At 39.6% G+C, this 27,827-nt stretch overlaps 1 protein-coding gene across 21 annotated transcripts in view; it reads left to right on the top strand.

The window, feature by feature from the left end:
- The first annotated feature begins 242 nt into the window (after positions 1 to 242).
- The window catches only part of LOC145439728 (uncharacterized), an 83,053-nt gene continuing 55,468 nt past the window's right edge, over positions 243 to 27,827 (top strand). For 6 of the 21 annotated variants that reach the window (XM_080317329.1, XM_080317323.1, XM_080317316.1 and 3 more), the window contains exons 1-11: positions 243 to 400; positions 1,418 to 1,822; positions 4,264 to 4,383; positions 4,509 to 4,628; positions 5,567 to 5,686; positions 5,759 to 5,878; positions 5,956 to 6,075; positions 6,143 to 6,262; positions 6,330 to 6,449; positions 6,520 to 6,639; positions 6,707 to 6,826. In XM_080317329.1, the coding sequence (XP_080173455.1) occupies positions 337 to 400; positions 1,418 to 1,822; positions 4,264 to 4,383; positions 4,509 to 4,628; positions 5,567 to 5,686; positions 5,759 to 5,878; positions 5,956 to 6,075; positions 6,143 to 6,262; positions 6,330 to 6,449; positions 6,520 to 6,639; positions 6,707 to 6,826 (1,549 nt within the window). In that variant the 5' untranslated portion in view covers positions 243 to 336. Of the gene's footprint in view, positions 401 to 1,417; positions 1,823 to 4,263; positions 4,384 to 4,508; positions 4,629 to 5,566; positions 5,687 to 5,758; positions 5,879 to 5,955; positions 6,076 to 6,142; positions 6,263 to 6,329; positions 6,450 to 6,519; positions 6,640 to 6,706; positions 6,827 to 6,897; positions 7,018 to 7,202; positions 7,323 to 7,681; positions 7,802 to 7,867; positions 7,991 to 8,925; positions 9,040 to 10,890; positions 11,014 to 12,794; positions 12,909 to 14,764; positions 14,888 to 17,636; positions 17,751 to 18,657; positions 18,781 to 19,033; positions 19,190 to 21,025; positions 21,152 to 27,827 lie in introns of those variants that run through there. The other 15 variants (XM_080317334.1, XM_080317330.1, XM_080317325.1 and 12 more) reach the window with 14 other exon arrangements.

Raw genomic sequence — 27,827 nt, 5'->3', positions numbered from 1 at the left:
CGATATCATATTCCTCCACAAAATTCCAATTAATTCCAATGATCGAATAGGGTAGGTTTACGTAAGACCTTTTGGTGATGATCTGAGCCCCAGCAAAAAATCAGAAGGCAATGAAAATAGCAACCGAAAATGGGACAATTTTCTGAGGATACTTTCAGTTGAAGTTTTCGGTATCAGGGAATAGCTTCAATTATGAAGTCATTCAAAACATGTTATCAATTAAAGACGTAAATACTCTGCCCAAGGCATTTATCGTGTTACCCGAAAGTGCTTATAAGCCTTCGACGCCTTCCAGTTTTGTCATTGTTTAGGACGTGTGTGCATGTTATAGTGAAAATGAAGATAATCTTAATACTTGGGATTTGTGTGTTTGGTGCAAATGCCAATACTGTATATAGAGGTAAGTCCGACGGGAGTTTTCTGCATGAATAGTCCGTAAAAAGAGATTGTTTACATGTATAACTGAATGAGCCGGCACCCAATCGGATAATCAAGTGTTGTTAAGTATATAACGATACACAATAGTCGTCTTCAATTTTTAAATTATCCTCACTGTATACGTAATATACATGTAGCCTACATTAGGGGCGGTGCCAACCCCTGAAAAGTTCTGGTTAGTGTGTGTGTTCCAGTGTTGGGATGACTCGAGTCAGACTGGAGTATACTTTTTCACATGACTAGACTTGTCATAACGTATATGCCTGCCCACATAATATAAATTACTTAAAAAGCTTAAATAGTATCTTATGGATGTGTGGGGGGATTATGTATAGGCCTACAGCATCATGCCAACTTGATTCAATTTTGAGAGGTTCTGTATCCTATACTCTATCTTGACTGAATAAGTGAGGCTGACAGTTGCCTGCGTAGTTGCGCATTTCCACGTCTGCGCAAGCGATGTACCTCTCATTTCCATGATTAATATACTCAATATTCGTTTCTCGATTGAGAATAAATGCGGACTCAGTCTGTACTTTAAACATCTCGCAAAATGCAATGGGCTAAATCATGCCTCGTACTCCGAAAGTTCAACTTCACTTGTGGCTGCATTTGACTTGATTCGAGATACCGTCAAAAATCGAGTTACTTGACTTATCTCGAGTCATAATGTGCATTGTACCGAGACGACTAGTCATTCGAAGGTAGAGATTTGATCCCGACACTGCTGCATACCGCTCGTTTACTGACCATAAGCATGTGGAGCTGATGGAAGCGAGTAATGTCATTATTACAAACAAAGGACTGTGATGTTTTATGCAAAAGTCAACCTACCAAGGTTTATTCGCGAACCCATGAAACTTATTATTTGTCGAGGTTCGCAAATAGCGAACGCTACATTTAATATACATTTATAATGCATATGTTTATGGCTATGTAGAAAATTATAGGAGCTACCAAATATACCCAATCCTTTTAGGGTCATGCATTGGTCGGTGCGGAGGGACTTCATCCAGCGGTGACTGCTCATGTGCGACCCTTTGCGGCTTTGGCGCGTTCCAAGCCATATGTTGCAGTGACTACAATATCGTTTGCGGGGGCGACCCTTATATCCCAACTACGGCACCTACGGATTCTCCGACGTACTTTCCCCCGACATACTTTCCCCCAGCTCGATCCTGTAAAAACCCCGGATCGATTCCTATGGGAGGCGTTTCTAGCTCCCAAATGACCTTTTCTGTCGGAGAAAAGATTACATATTACTGTAAAGATGGTTATGAATTGGTTGGATATGCCACAAGAACATGCACCGCCGCCGACTATTTCACTGACTTTCCACAAGACCCATACTGGATGCCAAGAGACCCACCCGAGTGCCGTAAAAGTAAGGCAGATCTGTAGTTTAGTCGCTTTTACATTCATCTGACGAGTAACACTTATTAAGAGTTATGCCATTGTAATTATTTAAGTCCCTAGTTTTAGTCATGGATTTTAGCAGCGTGAGATTCGGCGCCATTGATGGAGACGGGCCAACATGTCCAAGAAAGGTTATTCCGTTTTCATGTAGTCAATTATTCTAATGTTGACTAAGAAAATGATGTGCAGGGTTTAGTGATTCCTTTGACATTTTAAGGTTCAAACTATCGAACAAATTAGCTTGCCCAAGACATAACATATTAGCGATTGCGGGGGATATACTGAACTGCCGTGGAAATACGCCCATTTAAACACTATAAGCAGGCTTAATTATATCAACGCGAATGAAGTATTTCAAAATTCAGTTAAAGTAGGGTTACCCGCATACGTCCTCTTTTAGGAGGTTTTGTCCTCCTTTTTCAGGTTTTTGAAAATGTCCTCCAAGGACGCCTAAACGTCCTCCTTTTTGGGAATTCGTCGTCCTTTAATTAACCATTTTTTCAGGATTTTACTTAGGGATTCTAGGTTTGAAAATTTTTGAAAACGTCTCCTCTTTTCCCGATTCCAAAATAACTTCAGCCACGAGCACGCGGAAATACGTCACTTGTTATATTTGTTTTTGGCAAGGTGTGAGGTAACAGAAACAGATCATCTGACACTGAAATAATGGGATAAATTTGTCGCTTGCTCAACATACGATAATTTGAAAATATCATATCTTCATATAACGAAAATCGGTTGACGGCGAGGGAAAACAACTCAACCTGTGAAACATGACCGACTTGAAGCCAGGAACCGTTGAAGTAAAATCTTCGTCCTCCCAATTTTCCAGAATTCTTTGCTTTTGACACCAGGCCATGCGATACACACCACACAACCCAGACAGCCTGCTAAGGCGTTGGTCCCGGTTTCATCTGCACCTGTATGAAAGGATATGAAGGAAATGGAAAATTTAGGAAAATTTAGGGCAATTTCTTTTCGACTCATAATGTATTTGGCTTCTCAACGACATACGTTATAATAGCGTTGAGTGCCACTGTGCGTGGAATGAAACCAACATGTTTTTTAAGGACGAGAAAGAACACGCTGACTGAATTCTGGCGTCAGTAGCTTCTTTTGCGAAGTCACAAATGCAATATAAACAATACGCTTGACCACAAGTGAAGTTCCCACAACCAGTGATCAACGTCCAGACCAGTGCTTCTCAACCTTTTTGTCTACGCGGACCCCTTTCGGACCGTCACGGAAGCCGCGGACCCCCGCGAAGTTTCAGTTCAAATTTAGCTCAATTATCGTACAATCGTCATCTGCGTCTCGTGCAAATGATTACTGTAGGCCTAGTGATAAACAGAAAGAAAATGACTTTTGTTGAAAATAAGATCACACTATTCATGTAAAAATTGGGTTGACTTCTTTTATTACAAAACGATTTCTGCAACTGCATTTCTTGAAACACGCGGTCGTGTCTTCAAAATACACTCCTTCGATATGATATGAACGAGTGCCGAAAATCCATTTCCACAAATATAGGCGGTGACGAATGAAATAGTAACGCGTAACGCTGCCGTCGACACATTCGGGTATGATCGCAACAAATGTGCCACCAAAGTTGACAAACAATTTTTTTATAATGAACGTATAACGACAGGCCTGGTCATTTCTATTTAGCAGCTTATCTTGAAGTTATGAAAAACATGGTTATGTATATCACAAGAGAAAATGATTTTTGTAAATATTTCGAAGTCACCGTGATTGACCTTACTCATCCATTTTTTCAACAATCCATAACAAAACATCTCTAAACAGCAAAATATTTGTGTCACTTGGCTATTGACAATTTAGCAATTAAAATGAGTCTCCACAGTAGGATAGTTCATATCAGATAGCCAATCTGTTGATGTGAGCTCTGGTGTTTATGTGAGCTCTGGAGTTTTACTAAGAGGCTAATGAAGCGAAGCTGCCTTGTGATTATCCGAAGTTGAAAAATACAAATTAGGTTATCAAAATGTTTGTATCAGTAGGTTATTGACCATTGAGCAAATGAGTCTGCACAGTAGGATATTCCATCTCAGATGGCCATTCTGTTGATGTGAGCTCTGGAGTTTAACTAGTAATGAAGCGAAACTGCCTCGTGATTTTCCGATTTAAAAAAATAATACAAATGAGGTTATCAAATATTTTGAGGCACGCGGACCCCCTGAAAATGCTTCGCGGACCCCCGGTTGAGAACCACTGGTCCAGACCATTGACCACGCATGAGCGTTCATATGTTCGTTGATCAATGATCATGGTCATTTATAGTCAGCGTATCTACATCGATAGAGATAAAATTAGCGTTGAGCTCAGCAGTAGGCTCTATTCAACAGTATCGCTATATTCTTGTCGTTTATCTTTCTTTATTCAATCCAGAGAGCTACCCTTGCGATTCGCATGACTGTCACCACTACGCAACATGTCAAAACGTAGGTGACTATCGCTACAAATGTGTGTGCAAAGAAGGATACCAAGGATCTGGAAAGCAATGTAAAAGTAGGTCATTTTACCTAGCATAAACAATATTTGACTTGCGGATGACTTTGTGTGGATATTTAACAGCATCGCAATATCAATTAAAAATTTATTCTTACCGTTTTTCTGTGTTTTATTCAATCCAGAGATCTACCCCTGCGATTCACATGACTGTCACGACCATGCCACATGTCAAAACGTAGGCGACTATCGCTACAAATGTGTGTGCAAAGAAGGATACCAAGGATCTGGAAAGCAATGTAAAAGTAAGTTACTTTACCTAGCATAAACAAGAGTTGACTCTGGATGACTTTGTGTGAATATTTAACAACATCGCAATATCAATTAAAAATCTGTGTTTTATTGAATTTAGAAATCTACCCTCGCGATTCACTTGACTATCACGACCAAGCGACAGTGTCTTAAACAAATACCTTTTTTTTAAAAAAAATATGTTGTTTTTCAAACGTTATCTAATTATGCCATAATTGTGTAAACACATCCGAAAATCCATGTAGTATGAGCCTACGGACGATTTGCACCCAAAATAGTCGACGCATATAGGATGTGCGGTGGCTGAAACCCTCGAAATCGTCGTCGGTTCAACAGTTTTGCACGTAGATGTAGATCATTGGTACGGAATGGGTGTTCTGATGATGATGACCGCCGACCGTAAAATCGCTGCATGACGATGTAGTCCTGGTTTAGGATATTTTTGGCCTGTTTATGACAGTGATCGGAAGCCCTTTTCGTCGAAGGAGCCATATCTGCCCAATATTTTCAATTGTCAGTGTCAATCGACTGTGACGTCACAATTAAATTTTCGTGACGTTATGACTGAAAAATAAAAAATAAAAAACATGTTTTAAACAAGGGTTTTGAATGCAACTCTAGACCGTATGGTAAATAGGCCTATATAGTTGCCTTTACTGGTGTTTGTTCTCGAAACAAACAAAACACGAATAACTGCCTTTGTATTCATCATTGAAACGTTCATTTTCAGATTAAATTACTAATCCCCTTGTCTTTCATAAGAATTATACCCATGCTATTTCAACCCGTGGGACCGACATCCTTCATGTGGAAAGACGGACAATTTCCGCCTCAAATCAAATATATATGTTTTGTTATACAGCTCATATCATATCATGAACCATCTGATATGCAGAATGTTTTTTGAAAATTCTTTTTGTTATTTACGCAGAGATCTATCCATGCGATAGCAGCCCATGTGACCCACATGCCACGTGTCAAAACATTGATACCTACCGTTACAAATGCGATTGCTTGACTGGATACAGGGGCAATGGAAAGAGTTGCGACAGTATGTTAAAACAATATATTTGTGCCTGTACGATAGGACTACAATTTTAAATATTATGTATTCTTTGCACAGAGATCTACCCGTGCGATAGTAACCCATGTCACCCACATGCTAAGTGTAAGAACATCGACGACAGACGTTACAAATGCGATTGCATTCCTGGTTACAGGGGCAATGGAAAGAGCTGCGACAGTATGTTAACACTATATATGCCAATGCCAGTATGATATGTCGACTAAAAATTTCAATATTGTGAATTATTTGCGCAGAGATCTATCCGTGCGATAGTAACCCATGTGACCCACATGCCAATTGTAAGAACATCGACGACCGACGTTACAAATGCGATTGCCTGCCTGGATACAGGGGCAATGGAAAGAGTTGCGACAGTATGTTATGAATATATCTGTCTGCAATGTCGACTCAAATTTAATTTTCTGTTTATTTTTTGCACAGAGATCTATGCGTGCGATAGCAATCCATGTGACCCACATGCCAAGTGTGAAAGCATGGACCATATTCGTTACAAATGCGATTGCCTGCCTGGTTACAGGGGCAATGGAAAGAGTTGCGACAGTATGTTATGAATATATCTGTCTGTAATGTCGAGTAAAATTTAATTTTCTGTTTATTTTTTGCACAGAGATCTATGCGTGCGATAGCAATCCATGTGACCCACATGCCAAGTGTGAGAGCATGGACCATATTCGTTACAAATGCGATTGCTTGCCTGGTTACAGGGGCAATGGAAAGAGTTGCGACAGTAAGTTAACACTATATATGTCAGTATGATATGTCGACTAAATTTTAAATATTGTGCATTATTTGCGCAGAGATCTATCCGTGCGATAGTAACCCATGTGACCCACATGCCAATTGTAAGAACATCGACGACCGACGTTACAAATGCGATTGCCTGCCTGGATACAGGGGCAATGGAAAGAGTTGCGACAGTATGTTATGAATATATCTGTCTGTAATATCGACTAAAATTTAATTTTCTGTTTATTCTTTGCACAGAGATCTATCCGTGCGACAGTAACCCATGTGACCCACATGCCAAGTGTAAGAACATAGACGACCACCGTTACAAATGTGATTGCATTCCTGGTTACAGGGGCAATGGAAAGAGTTGCGAAAGTATGTCGAGACGATATGTTCCTGCATGATATGTAGACTAAGATTTAATATTTTGTGTGTTCTTCGACCAGAGATCTACCCGTGCGATCACAGCCCATGTGACGAAAACGCCAGCTGTCGAAACGTTGACGAGCGTCGCTACAAATGCGATTGCTTGCCTGGTTACAAAGGCGACGGAAAAACCTGTACACGTGAGTTTCAAACCGAATAGCATGGAATAAATTTGGCGATAGAGGTCGTTAATATCGTAACGTTCATGTCTAGGTTGATGTTATGGGTCATAATCGTGTATGACTGACTGGCGCCAGTGAGCCCCAGATGTCCATGTACTGTACACAACACACAGTCAGTAACACGACATTCCTTTCATTCGCAGGTATCTATCCATGCGAAACGGATCCCTGTCACGAAATGGCAGATTGCACAAATCTCAACTTCACTCACTACCAATGTGAGTGCAAGTACGGCTATACAGGCACCGGGAAAGATTGCGTTCGTAAGTTTTTTCTAATCTTTCAGTATTAAACAGAAATATTTGGTGATTATCGTCTCTTGATATTTTGTGCCACGGTCAATAAGAGCGTACAAAGTAGAATTAGATATTGGGACAAATGACAATTCGACTTCAGGATCATGCTACCTGAGATAATATATAGAAATAGGTAGTAGATCCTCAAGTTAATGTGACGATGTATAGCTACCTCAAAGGATGTAACTAACTTCTCAGACGGCGATGTTGTCCGTGAGCTCGATCGTGTCACGTGGTCGATAATGGCCTGTGTAGCGCTGACATTGAACAATCGCTATACAAATATTTAGACGGTGGAATATGATATATAAATTTTTTTTTCAAAGCGATGGACCCATGTGACTTAATCGAATGCCCAGCCAATTCGCAGTGTACAAACGTACACGGTGACGCGGTCTGTCGCTGTATATCTGGATATACTCTCGGGCCTGATGGAAATTGCAAAAGTAAGTGGGAATTACGGTATTGTTATCGCAAACGCAATCGTAATATTTTACATATTTATATTTCAGAAATTGATCCGTGCGAGAATCATAAGTGCCATGGTCATGCCGTTTGTATCCCTGATCACAGCGGTACTGGATACCAATGTAAATGTCGTACTGGATATTTTGGCAGTGGCTACAATTGTGCACGTATGTGGAAATATATTTGATAATCTTTTGGCTCGTGCTGTAATCAAGGGTGTAGGCCTACCTGTGTAAACTGCATGCGGCCAGCAGACCAAATTTGCGCTTGTAAATTGCAAGTTTACGAAGAAGTGCCGCTTGGAATGGAGTGTAGCCCGCAATTTAGTTTCTAATTTAACTTAGTCCGCTACTGAGCCAAGTTCTAGTGGGTCATGGGCCTAAAACGCCCAAATCACTATAATTGGCATATGCGCAATGCGCATATGGTGACTTCACACATATTTTCCAACTGTAGCTGGACAACATTTAGATAAATCACTCCCATTTGGTATGTGTAATCCGATATCGTATAGATAAGTGTCACCGTCACTGATACCTATTCCTATCCAGTTGCGTAATGCGCATTCTTACTGTAAGCGGCAGTGTCATCATTCTTTGCGGAACTCCATTTTAGTTTCATACTGATAAATAATGCGATTATATTGTTATAAATTTTGAAAATGTGTCCTCCTTTGCCGATTCCAAAATATGATAACCCTATTATAGATTCACCTAATAAATCCCGAAAGATCTTTAATTATTGTATTCACATATCCTGCTTAACTATCATCACCTTCTGCGTCGATTCTCATTGCTCAATCTCGCGTTTTATTACAGATTGAGCCTGTAAACAGAAATATATTTGACACTCCAACTTTTTTCCGAACGATTTCATAGACACTACACTGGTAACATTACAAGCACATTAATAGAGGATTGCCGATGAGACATAGCGAAAGCCCACTCACATAGATCATATCATTAAGTAGAGGCGGACTTCATAGCACCATCAAACGCAGAGACCTGTTATGGCTGAGTGTCAATGTTATGGCTCCTACTCTTGACATAATGATGTATACATTCTTGGCATCGGTATTTCAACATAACTTTAACCCTTGCAGGACCATGCGACAATCACCAATGTCACCAGATGGCAAAATGCTATCCTCGAACTGACGGAAGCTATTCCTGTGAATGCATGGCCGGCTATCAGGGATCTGGAAAGATGTGTGAACGTGAGTAATGAGAATAAACGCCCGAAACGGATTTCATGATTGTACATGTCTTACATTATACATAGGGCTGAGAAAGATCGAGGGCCTGAGTAATTCGTTTCTGAATCGAATATTCAGTTTGGACTAGAGTCGAGTATCCGAGTATTACTCATTATGACGTCATAACAGCATGAAAGATGTGAAAGTTCAAACAGTACCGCTTATCCTTATGCTACAAAAAATGTATATTTCCAGTTCTACATCACAATAAAGATATTTCAATATATTTCCACTATATGTCTATTTCATTGTCCTTTGGTAAAATGCTGTGGGTTGATCACCAATTCACAGACATATCATTCCCACTAATGTGCATAGCTTTGCGATACACCAGTGCTTTTCAACCATTTTGAGAACTCCCGCCCTTTTTGTTTGAAAAATTTCATTGGCGCGAACCAGCCGAATATTATTACAAGAAAGAAAATGAAGATGCTGAACAGTTTGTTTTATTGAAATGTCCAACAAGTAGGCTACCGGTTTAGCAATGATTTAATGGCTGCTGAATATTTCCGGCAATTTCAGACCAGGTATTGGCACAACTTCTTGCTCCGAAGCTCCCTGCATTAGGCCATCAAGTGTCTCATCAAGAAGACCACTCCCATTCATCGTTTTGTTGCCTAATAAGTTGGGTGTTCAAAAACTTCTAATGCTTGGATGAGCAATCCACAACTTTGTTTTTAATGCTTCTGCCTGATGGCTTGGAAAGTAAACTTCAAGACTCTCAAGCAGAGTGGGCATTGGCACATAAGAGCTCGCCACCTTCATGTTACTCATACTGCTCTAACTTCTGTGCTGTTTTTTCTTCTCATTTACATGTCGACATGAAGGCCTGAATAGCTTTAAAGACAGTTACTCGAGATTTCGTCTTTCGAAATTTGAATCTTCTTGCTACTGGCACTGAGCATAGAAAAGAAATAAATAAAAACACGTGTGTATACCGACAACGTGTGCTCGGTCCTTTCGCTCAAACGAACTCAATAACCTTGAAGGAGAGAAATGTCCTCTTCAGTAACTTGTTGCAAATTTGCACGGATGGTATTTATGACTGTCTTCATGCCTCGCGCCATTTGAAACCATAATTACGAATTCGAGATGATTGCAGGGCTGGTGAAAGTAACCAACCTTGGTACTTAAGTAGAAGTAGACGAAACGTCGTGAATTTCTACTCAGGTAGAAGTAGAAGTAGAAATTCCCAAGTAAGTATAAAAGCAAATATTCTAGGCCTAGTATTGCCTAGAAAACTTGAATCTGTCGAGTAAAAGTAGAAGTAGTCTAAAACATAACCGCTTGTGAAACTAGTACAGGTAGCCAAAATCTACTTGAAGTGGAAGTAGAAGTACTTCGTTACTGACAACCTCTGGATGATTGTTGAAGGAGAGAAAGAATATAAAGTCATTTTTGGGCCATTTCTGCGTGTCAATGGCTCAGATACGTGCTGATTCAGTGAATATCTGCCACTATACACGTGCTCGGACCAGGCTTTTGATTACGCAATAATGCGTCGCACCTTCAAAATGTATGCAGCCATTGTGCTATCCTATTAGATTTGAATTATTTCACTCGGATAAAGTAAAAAAAGTATGCACAATTTTCATCCGCACTGCAGTTCTTTTTCATCCGCACAAGTGCGTACATCTCGTAGGTTGAAAAGCACTGCGCTACATGTTTCGTATGCTACGATACGTCCAATCGACGTTTTAAAGCTTTCATGGTGACAATACCGTTGAAACTATAAATTTCGTTCATAAATCAACTGTGCTGTGTGATTTCGCCATTGCAATCAGCATACTATGTTACGTATTTCTTTTTCAGGAATTGATCCGTGCGAGAATCATAAGTGCCATGGTCATGCCGTTTGTATCCCCAATCACAGCGGTAGTGGATACCAATGCAGATGTCGCTCTGGATATTTTGGCAGTGGCTACAATTGTGAACGTATGTGGAATTATATTTCATAATTATTGGGCTCGCGCCGTAAGGCAGGAGTATGCCTGTGCAGTGTGCAACCTGCGCACGGCTTGTCTAATGCTATCAGCAGAGAAAAGTTTGCGAAGAAGTGTCGATTTTGTATGGTGTGCGGCCCCTACTAAGCTAAGTTCAAGTTAAGGAAAGGCCCAAAAAACGCGAAAATCAGTAAAATATGCAAGCGATGACTTTACACATCAATAACCTGGACGACACTTCCGCACATCCCGTGATTTCCCTTGAACCATTTACGATTAATAGGTGTGGTCCGATATTGTATTGATAATTATTGCCATCACCTATACTAATTCCGATGAGGCTGTGGGATTTCATCTGCTTTGCTTACAGAAGGCCTTTCCAAAAAGAATGCCAGTTGCGAATTGCTGTAAGCTACAGTGTCATCATTCTTTATGAAATGCCATTATAGTTTCATATAGATTTTTGTGTAGTCATATTGCTACACATTCACCTAACATATCCAGGAAGCCAATTTTGAACTATTTTCTAGGCATCCTGCTGAACCATCATTATCATCTTCTGTATTGATGATCAATCATGCGTTTTGTTGCAGACTAAGCCTGCGAACAGAAATATATTTGATACTCGAAATAAATTTCAAACACTTTCACTGACACTGGTAACATTACAAGTAGAGACCATAGACTGCAGTGCAGGGGTGACAAACTCAACTTACGTCGCGGGACGGATTTAAACCTTCAGATCGCACGCGGGCCGGACCAGTCAAATGATTCCAAAATGTTTCCTCAAAATCGATGCCCGTGTTGTTCACTAGAATATTGTATCATCAAGCATATATATCCAATTCTATATATTACATTAATATGACGTATTATAGGAGTTCTATTCTAGTAACTCCTTTATTCGAGAAGAACGGAATCGGATAAATACGATGATTGACCTGCTGAATACTGCTTGAAACTGCTAAAACAGTGGCTCTAATGAAGACATAAGTTGGGATATTTCTTAAGCTCCCTTCGTTTTAGTCGCAATCTTGCGCAAGTCCTGCGCATGCGTTGAGAGGAATACAAGAGATTATACTGTGAACGTGGATGTTGGAATTTGGTGTATTCTCATCTCGATTTGGATTGCTCCGGAGGTCGATGACCTATTGAGTCAGAAGTGATACAGTAATGCGACCACAAATATTTTAATTATGTTTTGTGTACTTAACATATTCTCCATGTAACGTGCATATAACGGTTTCACCTTGGCGTTTTCGCTTCTGTGAATAACTACTTTTTGGTTAATTTTTCCATAAAACTCTGGACTCAGTGTGCACATTTTTGTCTTCTCGGAATTGGTTGTCAATGTCACCTACTTTGTCATAATGCTCACTAGAGTGAAACCACAACATCGCTGTCAGGTTTTTTTTATAATGTGACCTCTGAACATGTTCGAGATTATTTAAAAAAGGAAGAAGTTATTACTAAAAACCTAAACATTTCTTAGAAATGTATTGAAAAATACAAGCCTTTTCGCTTTGCTCAGAATTGCTTCGCACGAAGGATGCGGCCCGCGGGTCGTATGTTTGACACCCCTAGGGGTCCTATAGAGGACCTATAGTGGTCCTATGTTTACTTAAAGTCACCACCAAACGTTAGGCAGAGATTTGTTAGTGCCAATTGTATGGCTCTTAGTCTTGACATAATGATGCTCATACACTTGGCATGTAATACACTTATAGGCTACATGGATGCATCGGTATTTCATTACAACTTTAACCATTGCAGGACCATGCGACAATCACCAATGCCACCAGATGGCAAAATGCTATCCTCGAACTGACGGAAGCTATTCCTGTGAATGCATGTCCGGCTATCAGGGATCTGGAAAGATGTGTGAACGTGAGTAATGAGAATAAACGCCCGAAACGGATTTCATGATTGTACAGTACATGTCTTACATTATACATAGGGCTGAGAAAGATCGAGTGCCTGAGTAATTCGTTTCTGAATCGAATATTCAGTTTGGACTAGAGTCGAGTATTCGAGTATTACTCATTATGACGTCATAACAGCATGAAAGATGTGAAAGTTCAAACAGTACCGCTTATCCTTATGCTACAAAAAATGTATATTTCCAGTTCTACATCACAATAAAGATATTTCAATATATTTCCACTATATGTCTAATTCATTGTCCTTTGGTAAAATGCTGTGGGTTGATCACCAATTCACAGACATATCATTCCCACTAATGTGCATAGCTTTGCGATACACCAGTGCTTTTCAACCATTTTGAGAACTCCCGCCCTTTTTGTTTGAAAAATTTCATTGGCACGAACCAGCCGAATATTATTACAAGAAAGAAAATGAAGATGCTGAACAGTTTGTTTTATTGAAATGTCCAACAAGTAGGCTACCGGCTTAGCAATGATTTAATGGCTGCTGAATATTTCCGGCAATTTCAGACCAGGTATTGGCACAACTTCTTGCTCCGAAGCTCCCTGCATTAGGCCATCAAGTGTCTCATCAAGAAGACCACTCCCATTCATCGTTTTGTTGCCTAATAAGTTGGGTGTTCAAAAACTTCTAATGCTTGGATGAGCAATCCACAACTTTGTTTTTAATGCTTCTGCCTGATGGCTTGGAAAGTAAACTTCAAGACTCTCAAGCAGAGTGGGCATTGGCACATAAGAGCTCGCCACCTTCATGTTACTCATACTGCTCTAACTTCTGTGCTGTTTTTTCTTCTCATTTACATGTCGACATGAAGGCCTGAATAGCTTTAAAGACAGTTACTCGAGATTTCGTCTTTCGAAATTTGAATCTTCTTGCTACTGGCACTGAGCATAGAAAAGAAATAAATAAAAACACGTGTGTATACCGACAACGTGTGCTCGGTCCTTTCGCTCAAACGAACTCAATAACCTTGAAGGAGAGAAATGTCCTCTTCAGTAACTTGTTGCAAATTTGCACGGATGGTATTTATGACTGTCTTCATGCCTCGCGCCATTTGAAACCATAATTACGAATTCGAGATGATTGCAGGGCTGGTGAAAGTAACCAACCTTGGTACTTAAGTAGAAGTAGACGAAACGTCGTGAATTTCTACTCAGGTAGAAGTAGAAGTAGAAATTCCCAAGTAAGTATAAAAGCAAATATTCTAGGCCTAGTATTGCCTAGAAAACTTGAATCTGTCGAGTAAAAGTAGAAGTAGTCTAAGACATAACCGCTTGTGAAACTAGTACAGGTAGCCAAAATCTACTTGAAGTGGAAGTAGAAGTACTTCGTTACTGACAACCTCTGGATGATTGTTGAAGGAGAGAAAGAATATAAAGTCATTTTTGGGCCATTTCTGCGTGTCAATGGCTCAGATACGTGCTGATTCAGTGAATATCTGCCACTATACACGTTCTCGGACCAGGCTTTTGATTACGCAATAATGCGTCGCACCTTCAAAATGTATGCAGCCATTGTGCTATCCTATTAGATTTGAATTATTTCACTCGGATAAAGTAAAAAAAGTATGCACAATTTTCATCCGCACTGCAGTTCTTTTTCATCCGCACAAGTGCGTACATCTCGTAGGTTGAAAAGCACTGCGCTACATGTTTCGTATGCTACGATACGTCCAATCGACGTTTTAAAGCTTTCATGGTGACAATACCGTTGAAACTATAAATTTCGTTCATAAATCAACTGTGTTGTATGATTTCGCCATTGCAATCAGCATACTATGTTACGTATTTCTTTTTCAGGAATTGATCCGTGCGAGAATCATAAGTGCCATGGTCATGCCGTTTGTATCCCCAATCACAGCGGTAGTGGATACCAATGCAGATGTCGCTCTGGATATTTTGGCAGTGGCTACAATTGTGAACGTATGTGGAATTATATTTCATAATTATTGGGCTCGCGCCGTAAGGCAGGAGTATGCCTGTGCAGTGTGCAACCTGCGCACGGCTTGTCTAATGCTGTCAGCAGAGAAAAGTTTGCGAAGAAGTGTCGATTTTGTATGGTGTGCGGCCCCTACTAAGCTAAGTTCAAGTTAAGGAAAGGCCCAAAAAACGCGAAAATCAGTAAAATATGCAAGCGATGACTTTACACATCAATAACCTGGACGACACTTCCGCACATCCCGTGATTTCCCTTGAACCATTTACGATTAATAGGTGTGGTCCGATATTGTATTGATAATTATTGCCATCACCTATACTAATTCCGATGAGGCTGTGGGATTTCATCTGCTTTGCTTACAGAAGGCCTTTCCAAAAAGAATGCCAGTTGCGAATTGCTGTAAGCTACAGTGTCATCATTCTTTATGAAATGCCATTATAGTTTCATATAGATTTTTGTGTAGTCATATTGCTACACATTCACCTAACATATCCAGGAAGCCCATTTTGAACTATTTTCTAGGCATCCTGCTGAACCATCATTATCATCTTCTGTATTGATGATCAATCATGCGTTTTGTTGCAGACTAAGCCTGCGAACAGAAATATATTTGATACTCGAAATAAATTTCAAACACTTTCACTGACACTGGTAACATTACAAGTAGAGACCATAGACTGCAGTGCAGGGGTGACAAACTCAACTTACGTCGCGGGACGGATTTAAACCTTCAGATCGCACGCGGGCCGGACCAGTCAAATGATTCCAAAATGTTTCCTCAAAATCGATGCCCGTGTTGTTCACTAGAATATTGTATCATCAAGCATATATATCCAATTCTATATATTACATTAATATGACGTATTATAGGAGTTCTATTCTAGTAACTCCTTTATTCGAGAAGAACGGAATCGGATAAATACGATGATTGACCTGCTGAATACTGCTTGAAACTGCTAAAACAGTGGCTCTAATGAAGACATAAGTTGGGATATTTCTTAAGCTCCCTTCGTTTTAGTCGCAATCTTGCGCAAGTCCTGCGCATGCGTTGAGAGGAATACAAGAGATTATACTGTGAACGTGGATGTTGGAATTTGGTGTATTCTCATCTCGATTTGGATTGCTCCGGAGGTCGATGATAGGGATGGTGTGAACCTCTGAAAGGTTCAGGTTCGTGTGAACGCGAACCTTTTTGAAAGGTTCTGTGTGAACACGAACGTGAACCTCATGACGTCACGTGACGTCATATTACTAATTCCAACCCTATATTTCAATGAAGTGATAGCCTATATTAATGTACAATTATATACACGATACTTAGCGACGACTCGTGCCACATAATGCCACAATGCCAAAGTACATATTGGCGTTTTAAACGTCGCTAAATGTATCAACTGAGGCAATTGCGGGTTATAATACTCCCATAAAATCAATATATTCCGTCGCTTTGCCAACAATTTCGACGAGGACTTACCAGGAAATATAAGCTTACGCCTCAACGGTCTAGACCAGACAGGACAATGGATTCGGCGTCTGAGTATCGCTACATTGACTTGAGCTGAGTGTAAAACGGCTTTCCATACTTGCTTTAAATATTATCGCATTAACAAGGTATACACTATACAGCACTAGCCAACACCTCAATGGCTCGGATTTAGTGTTAATGATGCAGTAAAGATATGGAGTCAAGATTGACCCCGTACGCCTGCAAGATTATGTTTCATCAGAAAACGATATCAATCTCATTGATTGGTTGAATAAGAATCATTCGCTGACTACGTATTTCGCTCATGATGTTGTGTGATTGCGGGTCAAACTCACAACAGAGAGTCAATAAATATTCACAAACGGAAAGCTGGATATTTCGAGCAAACTTTTGTAACAAAGCAAGTAAAACTCTTGAGATTGTCAAGGTGCATGCTCGTTTAGTGTTGATTTTTAATGCTGCCAGCACCATACATAGAGTTTGTAATATTGTAATATATGAAAAAGGTTCACAGTGCAGAACCTACCAAGGTTCTGTTGTGAACGCGAACCTCTAAATTTCCGAGGTTCACACACAGAACGCGAACGTGAACCTCACGTTCACACCATCCCTAGTCGATGACCTATTGAGTCAGAAGTGATACAGTAATGCGACCACAAATATTTTAATTATGTTTTGTGTACTTAACATATTCTCCATGTAACGTGCATATAACGGTTTCACCTTGGCGTTTTCGCTTCTGTGAATAACTACTTTTTGGTTAATTTTTCCATAAAACTCTGGACTCAGTGTGCACATTTTTGTCTTCTCGGAATTGGTTGTCAATGTCACCTACTTTGTCATAATGCTCACTAGAGTGAAACCACAACATCGCTGTCAGGTTTTTTTTATAATGTGACCTCTGAACATGTTCGAGATTATTTAAAAAAGGAAGAAGTTATTACTAAAAACCTAAACATTTCTTAGAAATGTATTGAAAAATACAAGCCTTTTCGCTTTGCTCAGAATTGCTTCGCACGAAGGATGCGGCCCGCGGGTCGTATGTTTGACACCCCTAGGGGTCCTATAGAGGACCTATAGTGGTCCTATGTTTACTTAAAGTCACCACCAAACGTTAGGCAGAGATTTGTTAGTGCCAATTGTATGGCTCTTAGTCTTGACATAATGATGCTCATACACTTGGCATGTAATACACTTATAGGCTACATGGATGCATCGGTATTTCATTACAACTTTAACCATTGCAGGACCATGCGACAATCACCAATGCCACCAGATGGCAAAATGCTATCCTCGAACTGACGGAAGCTATTCCTGTGAATGCATGTCCGGCTATCAGGGATCTGGAAAGATGTGCCATCGTGAGTATATATGCCCGAAAAGGATTTCAAGAGTCGTCATGTACTATATCATACATTAGAGCTATAATATATGTAGCGTTACTATACAGTAATGACTCGGTGACTCTATAGTCCGTTCGTCAAAATAGTCACGACACATTTTGAATTGGTAGGCCTATTCAAGTTGCGCGGATGATGACGGTTGATATAAAAAAGTTGACAACGGGGTCTCATATCAGCCACCGCTAACAACCGTGAACCGTGCCGTGAAGATGTTTTGTTTCAGCGTTAACTTAAATATGATATAATATATATTGTATTATGTTACCATTAATTTCGCAATCACAAATTCGGAGGCAATTTCCTCTTCTGTTGGCGTATCTGTGCCTAATCAGTTACGCATTGAGAAATTTGATTTGCAATTTGTCACATTCTTTATTGAGATTCGTTGATTCTGCAAAGACACTTATATCGCTCCAATTCACCGACATAAAACGATGCAGTGTAATTATGTTTTTAATTGTGCCTTATTGCTGCCACAATTTTCGACGATATTGGAAGGATTGGGATTCAAATTTCATAACGTAACCTTGTTGTTGCATTGTGACCAGAACTATCGCACCATGCCCAGTTGGCATGAGAGCATTGCGAGCGACCGCAAATTGTAATGCCGAAATGGCAAGTATCCGTCAAAAGGTTATAGCGACCCGGATTTACACTTCGGCCTCCACGTTGGGCTCGCTTCGCCTAGTTTCTTCACTTCCAGTGTTGTACACCACTTCCCTTCATGTATACCTGATCTTTGATATCCATAAAATCGCCGAATATCCTCATTTGTATGGTTGGGTATCAAACACGAAAATTATATTTGTTAACGTTTTTGAGTATTTTGCTGAATCCCAATAAATTCGCCCTCTCTCTGTTTCAGAGGTATTCCCCTGCGATTCGAATCCGTGTGGAGCACATGCGACGTGCATTAACGACGGAAACTCGTACCGTTGTGAATGTGAAGTAGGATATATGCCATCATGGGACAGCCACAGCTGCAATCGTAAGTATAAGATATCATGTTTTGCGAATGAATTTCTGCCAGTGTAATGAGTGTTGCTATACAATAATTCATGCAATGTGGCTAATTCCGTGAACGTAAAAAGTTTGTTTGAGTCTTGTAATCAAAAATTTTCTGCGATGAATGCAGTTATGAAAACGGTCTTCTATAGCAGGCTAATGTTACTAAATAAAATACGAAAGATTAGTGCAGCATTATGACTGTAGATCGCGAGTAAAAACGTTTATTTATTCAGCCATTCCAACAACTACACCACCACCACCGCCACCAACACCACCAAAGTATTCTTGCAAGGACAAATGTGGCGCTTACTCGTTCGGAAGCGCCGTCTGCGAATGCGATGAGAGCTGTAAGAGCAACAGAAACTGCTGTGACGACTACGAGACAGAATGTAAGTACACTTTAACCAGCAGTACAATCTTAAGTGAAGAAACGATAAAAGCTAGATTAGATGAACAATTTTCGAAGACATTTATGGAAATTCATAGAACAACATGGCTGTCATCTTTGTTGTACAAAAATAGAATAACAGAGTGCGATCATAACTAAAGTAATTATAATTTATCAAATATTCTGACATTTGTAATGCGTAAATAAAAAAAATGTTCTGAAAAAGGTTCAGCAGTTCAAAAGATAACGCGATTTAACATTTTCTTGCCACTTGGTGGCGACACATGCGAAATATCGTTAAAATAATTTGGAAATCAAATTTTAAAACAAACATACTTATTCAAAGTACCGTACATTTCGAAAAAACAAATCGTTGAAGCGGAATATGCTACATGTATTTTCTTGATTTTTAAGTCCGTCACCAAAATATATTTTTGTGATCCATAGCTTTTTTCATCGCGTGTAGAGCAAAACAGATCAACTTTTTGAATTCCCAGAAACGGTAAATTAGACCCTTTCATTGACTCTCTATCTCGTCACCGAAGCGCAAAATATTGTTTCTAAAGAAGAGCATTAAGTGACAAGGAAATTTCAAATAGCATTACTTTTTGAACTGCTTAAGCCTTGTCAATTTATTTATTTAGTCAGAATTCAAAAGAGAATAACATGAGTGTATATTGAACAATTCTGAGAGTATGCTACAGTCCTTGCTAAATTACTATGGTTTTATCCTCATACCAATTTTTACCAATTAATTTCGAAGCAATTACAGTCCTTCTACAAACTATGCAATAACCAACTTAGCGATCAGTATTGAGTAATGTCCGATTTCTGCATGAGAGAGTTCATAATTTCTGTTGCTAAAGAAGATTGGGCCGAGAAGAGATTTTGATGTGGCTTTTATTGTCACTCACCTAATGGCTTTGCTCCTCCATGCGATATTTGTAAAACTTTGTGGATAAATCAATATAGAACATTATCCGATTATACCTATGAATACATAGATACAAAGTTGTTATGCCGTAGGAAACATCTTACTATCACCCGAAAATGTTTCTGGCCTAATTCATCGCCAACAGGATTGTTCGGAATCAATATGGACTAAAACGTTATATATCAAGCCTGTCGAGAAAACGGTATTGTTTGGCAAATTTAGTGAGGAAGCTTACACGCCATCAGAACTATTATCATCAGGGATAGTGTGAACCTCTGAAAGGTTCAGGTTCGTGTGAATGCGAACGTGAGCCTCATGACGTCACGTGACGTCATATTGCTAATTGGAACTCTACATTTCAGTGAAGTGATAGCTTATACTGATACCTAGTGACGACTCGGGCCAAATAATGCCACCATGCTGAAGCACATATAGAAGTTTTAAACGTCGCCAAATGATCAATCAAATGATACAATAATCCCATAAAATCCATATCTTCCATCGCTTTGCAAACGATTTCGACGAGGACTTGCAAGGGAATATAAGGTTACGCCTTAACGGTCCAGACCGGACCAGACAATGTATTCGGCGTCTGAATATTGCTACGCTGATATTGAGAAGAGTGCAAAACGGGTTTCTATACATGCTGCCGATATTACCCTATTGTTAAGTTATACAGCAGTAGCCAACACCCCAATCGCACGGATTGGTTTTTATGATACAATAAGCATATTTAATCAAGACTGACCCCGTACGCCTGCTGGATGTTCTACATTAGACAACGATATCAACTTCATTGATAGTTGAGTAAGCAATTACGTATTAGAATGAATCGAAGCTGTTATAATTTCTCAGTTCATTTCCATCTTGCACTATATCACCTTTGATTACTTTCTTTTGCAGGTGGTAACGGATATATCTGGTAAATCGGATGTCTGTCCAAGAAGAAGGAGTCGGAGCAATCGAATTTTACTTACATACTAGATACTTAATACTACATGTGATTTCATAAATCTTTTTTGGGAAGAAGGACCTGGTGTTGTTTATAGCTGAATCGGTCAACCAACCTAAGATTAGCGTGAATTTTGTTACAAAGATGAAGGATTATTATACGCGTTGGAGCCGCTATCTTTTCTTCGCGAGCAAAGATATAGAGAGATAAGGACGCTCGGCCTGATTTTGTAATAAATAAATCCGAATGAAGCTGTGATCAACGGAGTTGCGGTGCACTCTGAGTCGTGTGTCAGAAGTTTAAATACATATGATTGTTCGCATGGGAATAGGAATTCGGGACGATCGTTTCGTCAGAGAACCATCGTTTCGATACTTTCTCCTTCATTGTGGAAGTCTTAAAACCTCGATTTTTCTATCACATATTTAACAACATGTAGCTATTGCAGCACAAATCCACACACGGTCATGGAAATGATATTGTTTCTGTGCGACAGTCTGAATCCTCTGCTGCCGATTAAACGCATAGAAGCCTGTCTAAAATGGGTTATCTACGGTCACTTACCGATCTAATCCATACACGTATTATCCCACGAGTTTGTCCAAGTCCGATTCAAATTATGATAGCTGACGCGTATAAAAGCAACAGCAACATACAATCGAATGAAGATAGCTGACACTGAATAGCAACAGAAGAATTAACATAGCTGACACGTAGAGCAGCAACACGTCACCGAATGAAGATGTAGCTAACGCGCAGTACAGCAACAGCAACAGAACCAAATGAACATAATATACAAGGTAACAATATACGTAGCTAAGCAAGTAAGGAACTTACGATTTACAATTTATCTTGAGACAACTTAAATGGCCAAAAATTGATGTTCTCCGACGCTATATATTAGTGGTTATCAAGCGCCGGTCCGCCAAATACGTTTGAATTTTATATCTCAATGCTAAAAGTAAAGAAGTTGGACCCTTGTATACTAATTGCAGAAATAAAACATCAAATTCTGTATTGATTTAGAAGTTTGGCACATATTTTTCTGAGTGTTGTCAAGATAGAGTTGCATGAGTTCGTGAAATCGTTGAAATAAAATATCGATAAAATGATATACAACTGGAATGATGCTCGTAACTGGTCAAACTTATAGCTCTGTTAAGTTTGGACTTGCGCCAGAAAAATAGCGACGAATCATCGCGTGCAAAAAGGCTCAGGTGGTACAGAGCACATCAAACAATGTGAGCAATGACAAGCAAGAAGGTATAGGGATGAAACCGCAATTTGTTGAAAACCTATTTTAAACCAGCAATTCTGCAAGTGCCATTGCTGAAGTGATTTTTTGGAGATAAATACATATAGTCTCGCCTGAAGGTCTTGAGGAAAGTAAGCGACTAGCTCGAAATGCTAAAAAAGAGGATATTTGGCCATTTTGAAGCGTCCTCTGATGCCCATTCATTTTTCTTGAGAAAAGAGTACAAATAGTCCTAAAAGGGGACATATGGTAGCCTAAGCCTAGATATGTTGGTACGGTAGCTTGAGCAAAAGAACCAACCAACAAACATCGCATTCGATCGGCCAATGTATGGAATGCGCTGGCCGCTGGGTATCAATCCTGAAGCACTGATCCAAAATTATTAGGTGGCAGCGTATCCACTTCCAACACTGTCAAGTTGATTTGCATTACTCATATCTAGACATTCAATACAACACACGATTATGCCCGCAAGGGTTACGATGCTGCATGCAGTACTTATGAGGCATTCTTTCCCACCAATGTAACACGACAGCCATAAAGATGCTTTTGTCGATATTTTGCTATAAGCGATGACATTTTTGAAAACAACCCATCAAAGTTTGTTAATTGAAAAATCTACACTTAGTGTATCGGCGTGAAACCACACACACAAAAAGTTATTTATTGATGATGTGAGCTCCTGAGAGATTCGATTCGAACACGAACTATTATCATAGGTTCTCTGTGAACACGAACGTATAGCGTCACGTGACATTACAATGCTAGTTCCAAGCAAATATATCATTTCTGTGTCGTCAGACATATAGATATTACTGCTACAGCACGGAATTTCCTGTGTTGCAATCGCGGTACAGTTGCAATACTTGAAATAGGTATCATTGATGTTAAGTTTACTAGAAAAAGCTGATATTTCACAAAAAGCTCCCTGGGTATAGAACCTGTCAAGTTTCAATTTCGAACACGACCGTCTGAATTAAGGATCTTTCGCACCGTCCCTAGTTGGTACGCGATAACAGCATTGTGCGCGACCGCAAATCGTAATGTAGCGGTAGAAATGTCGGTGGGCGTTTGACGTACGCCTCAAAGTAGATATAAAAAGGACGCATTATGAACTGCGAAGCGAAGTCGGTATTTTATCGTATAATCTGAAAATGCTGTTAAGCCTTCGACGTCTTTTAGTTTTGTGATTGTTTAGGGCGTGCGTGCATGTCGAAGCGAAAATGGAGATAATTTTGATACTTGGGATTTGCATTGTAAGTGCAAACGCGACTTCCTTTTATCTAGGTAAGTCAGATGCGTGCTTTGTGTGTGGAGTCTGTAATATAATTTATTTCCATACTATTAGTATATTCGTAATCCACAGTGAAACTGGTAAACACAAATATAATCCGCGAAGCAACCTGCCCGCACGGAAAATGGCGGGACTGGAGTAAACTGGAGTATTTGGATTACTTATATAGCGTACGGCCGCATTTCAGCGGACAGTTTAAAATAAGACCTACTGCAAAGAATTTTATACATCTTCGTCAGCAACTAAAATATGCACATTTAGAATAACTTGGATTGCCAACGACAAAATAGACCAATCAACGACAAAACGTGGTAGTTAATTCACCTTGGCATTATCGGACCTCAAGCTGCTGAAAAAACAGTCTACGAAATATAAAACAAACAATAAAGATAGGTATATATCCCAGTGACAGGTATATATAGGCAAGACTAAAACAGCACTTCGACAGCGCGTGGCGCAGTCACGACATCGATGGTTGATGGTTCGAGTCTCGGCTCTGCCATGTTTCTATGTGTCGGAGGTTTATCTGGGCTCCTCATCGCCGATCCCGCTGTAATACAGCGCATTGAAAAGCCCAGACGAAGAGAGAGCCGAACTCGTGAAAGGAGGCAGCAAATGAGCCGAAAAAAGACTGAAGTTCATGAAGACATGCCATTATGCGATTATGAAATTTACTGTGTGGGCGCAAATAACCACGAGTTGCAAGCGCCAATTACATGCGTTAATAAAAACAACAACAACAACAACAACAACTTCGTCGCATGTTGTTATATCTTGACCTCCCATCAGGATTGTCAGTATATATAGTCAAAATATATTGGAATCGCCCAAACGTACCATCAGAAAAAAAAACTTGTGTGAGACGCACACGATTTCAACTAGGTACTTTATGGGGTACATAATCTTCCTCTGCGGTTCGCATATGGAATAGGGGGATCAAATTGCAAGATCACTGCTATATTATAATCGAAAACTCAAGGCGCCCTGTATTGCGTGAAGCGCGAAAAAAGTTTAAAAGTAGAATTAAAGTCTCTTAAAAATTGAGCCAATTCGTAAATTAAAATTGCATGTTGACGGCCGCAAACATACACTAATCGAATTACGTGTAGACACTGTAGACGGTCGCACAATTATGTTTCTACGGCCGCAGGTTGCCCACCCATTCAATGTATGAAGAGGTCAAATTATACAGAATTGCGGTAGATGAAGAATTGGCAAGAGCTGACGAGGTAGAGATGGTTGCAAATGCAGAATCGAAATTACCTAAGTTATGCTATGATTTTGGAGTACAAGTGTAAATTAGTCCAGTAATGTATTCAAGTTCTTTCGAAGAATATGCAGTGCAAGTGATCTTCAGGAGAATGTCGAATCGAACGTTTCCCGGAATATTTTAGATGTCTCCTGAATTTTTTGCTTACAACCTCCGGAGCGCCCATGACTATTCTATAGGTACAATTAGGGTTGCATTTAAAAGAAAAATCATTCTTAAAAAACATGTTTAAAACAGGGCCCTTGTTTAAAACATGTTTTATATTGTGTTATTTTAAGTCATGACGTCACGAATCATTAATTGTGATATCACAGTGGATATACATTGACCATTGTAAATAAGGGTACATATGGCTCCTTCGACGAAAAAGGCTTCCGACCAATGTCATATCACACCAAAACATCTTTAACCAGGACTACATCGTTATTCAGCATTTTTGCGGTGGGCGGTTATCACCATCAGAACACCCGTTCCCGTACCAGTGATCTATATCTACAATTCTACATGCTATAACTGTCGAGCCGATGACGATTTCGCCAGCCACCCCACACCGTATAAGTCAACTATATTGGGTGTAAATCGTCCGTGGGCTCATACTACATGTTTTTACGAAAGTATTTACACAATCATGGAATAATTTTACGTTTGAAAAAAAAACGGCGACAACGGCGATTATTTAAAACTCTGTTTAAAACATATGTTTTAAAACACTATTTGTTTTTAATGCAACCATGAGAACAATTTTTATTTTGCATCGCCGCATTTCTCACATTCCATTTTGATATTCGCGTAATTTGATTGTTTTTCTGATTCTGTTTCTGGCATGTTTGGATCATATGGGACAGTAAGTTCAATGAACAAACATTCTCTTTTCATTTTTAGTTATACCCGGGCGGTTACTACTGAATTATCAGATAGTTATCAGTCGTACATTCCCCAGGATATTTACTTGGTCGCTTTCCGTCACTGGCGCTGGTTTGTAATCATACCAATATTTTGGTGAAGTGGTAGGCTACACCTACAGTTGAAATATTCGATATCAGGGAAAAGCTTCGAACATGAATTCTTTCAAAACAATTGAAGCATCAAGCGATGTGAAGCATTCGGTTAGGCCTCCATAACAACTGCCTACAAATTAATTTAAATCTATAAAATATCATGATTATATGCGTATCAAACAATGCACGTATGTATTTTGGCCCATATATAACATAATAAATAGGGCGGTTTTCTGTCCTGCAAACGGAAGATTTTAACTTGAAAAATCAAAATTTTGACATTTTTTGACCTTAAAAAACTTAATTTTGACCTCATGTATGCAAAGCAAGTGTTTTCGCACATAATTTTAGAATTGTACTACTTATCTTCATTTCTGGTTGGAGCTGTCTGTCCTTATGAAGCAGTTTGACCCGAAAAAAAATTAAACTGTGATGTTTTATGCAAAAGTCAACCTACCAAGGTTTATTCGCGAACGCAAACTTCTTATTTATCGATGTTCGCATAGCGAACGCTATCTTTAATATATATTTATAATGCTTATGTTCATGGGTATTGGGTATATATACAGTTAATATGCACAATCATTTTAGGGTCATGCATTGGTCGATGCGGAGGGACGTCATCCAGCGGCGACTGCCTATATGCAACGCTTTACGGCTTCGGCGCGTTCCAAGCCATATGTTGCAGTGACTACAATAGCGTTTGCGGTGGCAACGACTAGTTCCCTCCTACGGAATCTCCGACGTACTTTCCCCCAGTTGGATCATGTAAAATCCTGGATCGATTTCTATGGGAGGAGTTTCTAGCTCCCAAATGACCTTTTCCGTAGGAGAAAAGATTACATATTACTGTAAAGAGGATTATGAATTGGTTGGATATGCCACAAGAACATGCACAGCTGTCGACTATTTCAGTGACTTTCCACAAGACCCATACTGGATGCCAAGAGACCCACCCGAGTGCCGTCAAGTAAGACATATCTGTAGTTTAGTCGCTTTTACATTCATCTGACGAGTAGCACTTATTTAGAGTAATGCTGTTGTAATTAGTTAAATCCCGAGTTTTAGTCATTGATTTTAGCCGCGTGAGAACTGAGAATCGGCGCCATTTACGGAGACGGGCTAGCATGCCCAAGAAGGTTATTCCGTTTTCATGTAGGCTTTTATTCTAATGTTGACTAAGAACAGAATGTACTGGGTTTAATGATTCTTTTTAAATTTCAAGGTATATTTAAACTATCAAACAATTTAGCATGCACATGATACAGCATATTAGCGATTGCAGGAGATATACCGAACTGTCGTGGAAATACGCCCATTTTTAACACTATAGGTAGGCTTAATTATATCAATACGAATGAATACGTCCTCTTTTAGGAGGATTTGTCCTCTTTTATTTGAACTTTTTTTGAAAGTGTCCTCGGAGAACGCCCAAATGTCCTCATTTTTGAGAATTGAAGTTCTGTACCTCCAAGAAGCTCTTTAATATGCACTTGAAGGTCATGCGCTTGACCATTGGATTCCTTGTATTTATTTAAATCAGTTGTTTAATATGGAAGGTTTCAAAGGTGTCATGTATAGTCAAGTCAAAGTTTTAGAGCATGAACTAATTAGATTGTGTTGCGGCCATATTCAACACGAGTGAATAATGTCCGTAACCAATGACTCCACAAATAGAGGAATTTTCGATAATATATGTTGCTACCGTCATATATGGGCTATTTCGTCTAGTTCAGTGGTTCCCAACCTTTTCGTCTCGTGGCCCCCTTGGCCGATATTTGAGCTGAAATTCCCCCCTATGAAAAAGTTGCCTCTGAATAAAAAAGGTGCTTTTTAACGCACAACCATTTGCTGACTGAGCAATTAATGGCCAAACATATTCAGATATGTCCAAACTATGTCGAATACGGACCGCACCACACTTTGGTAAAGTGCA

This window comes from Botryllus schlosseri, chromosome 5 (assembly GCF_051294905.1).
Source record: "Botryllus schlosseri isolate E-star chromosome 5, Bs_hap1, whole genome shotgun sequence".
In the NCBI taxonomy this organism is placed as follows: Eukaryota; Metazoa; Chordata; class Ascidiacea; order Stolidobranchia; family Styelidae; genus Botryllus; species Botryllus schlosseri.
The sequence above is the reverse complement of the archived record's forward strand: the minus strand, read 5'-3'. Positions and strand labels throughout refer to the sequence as shown.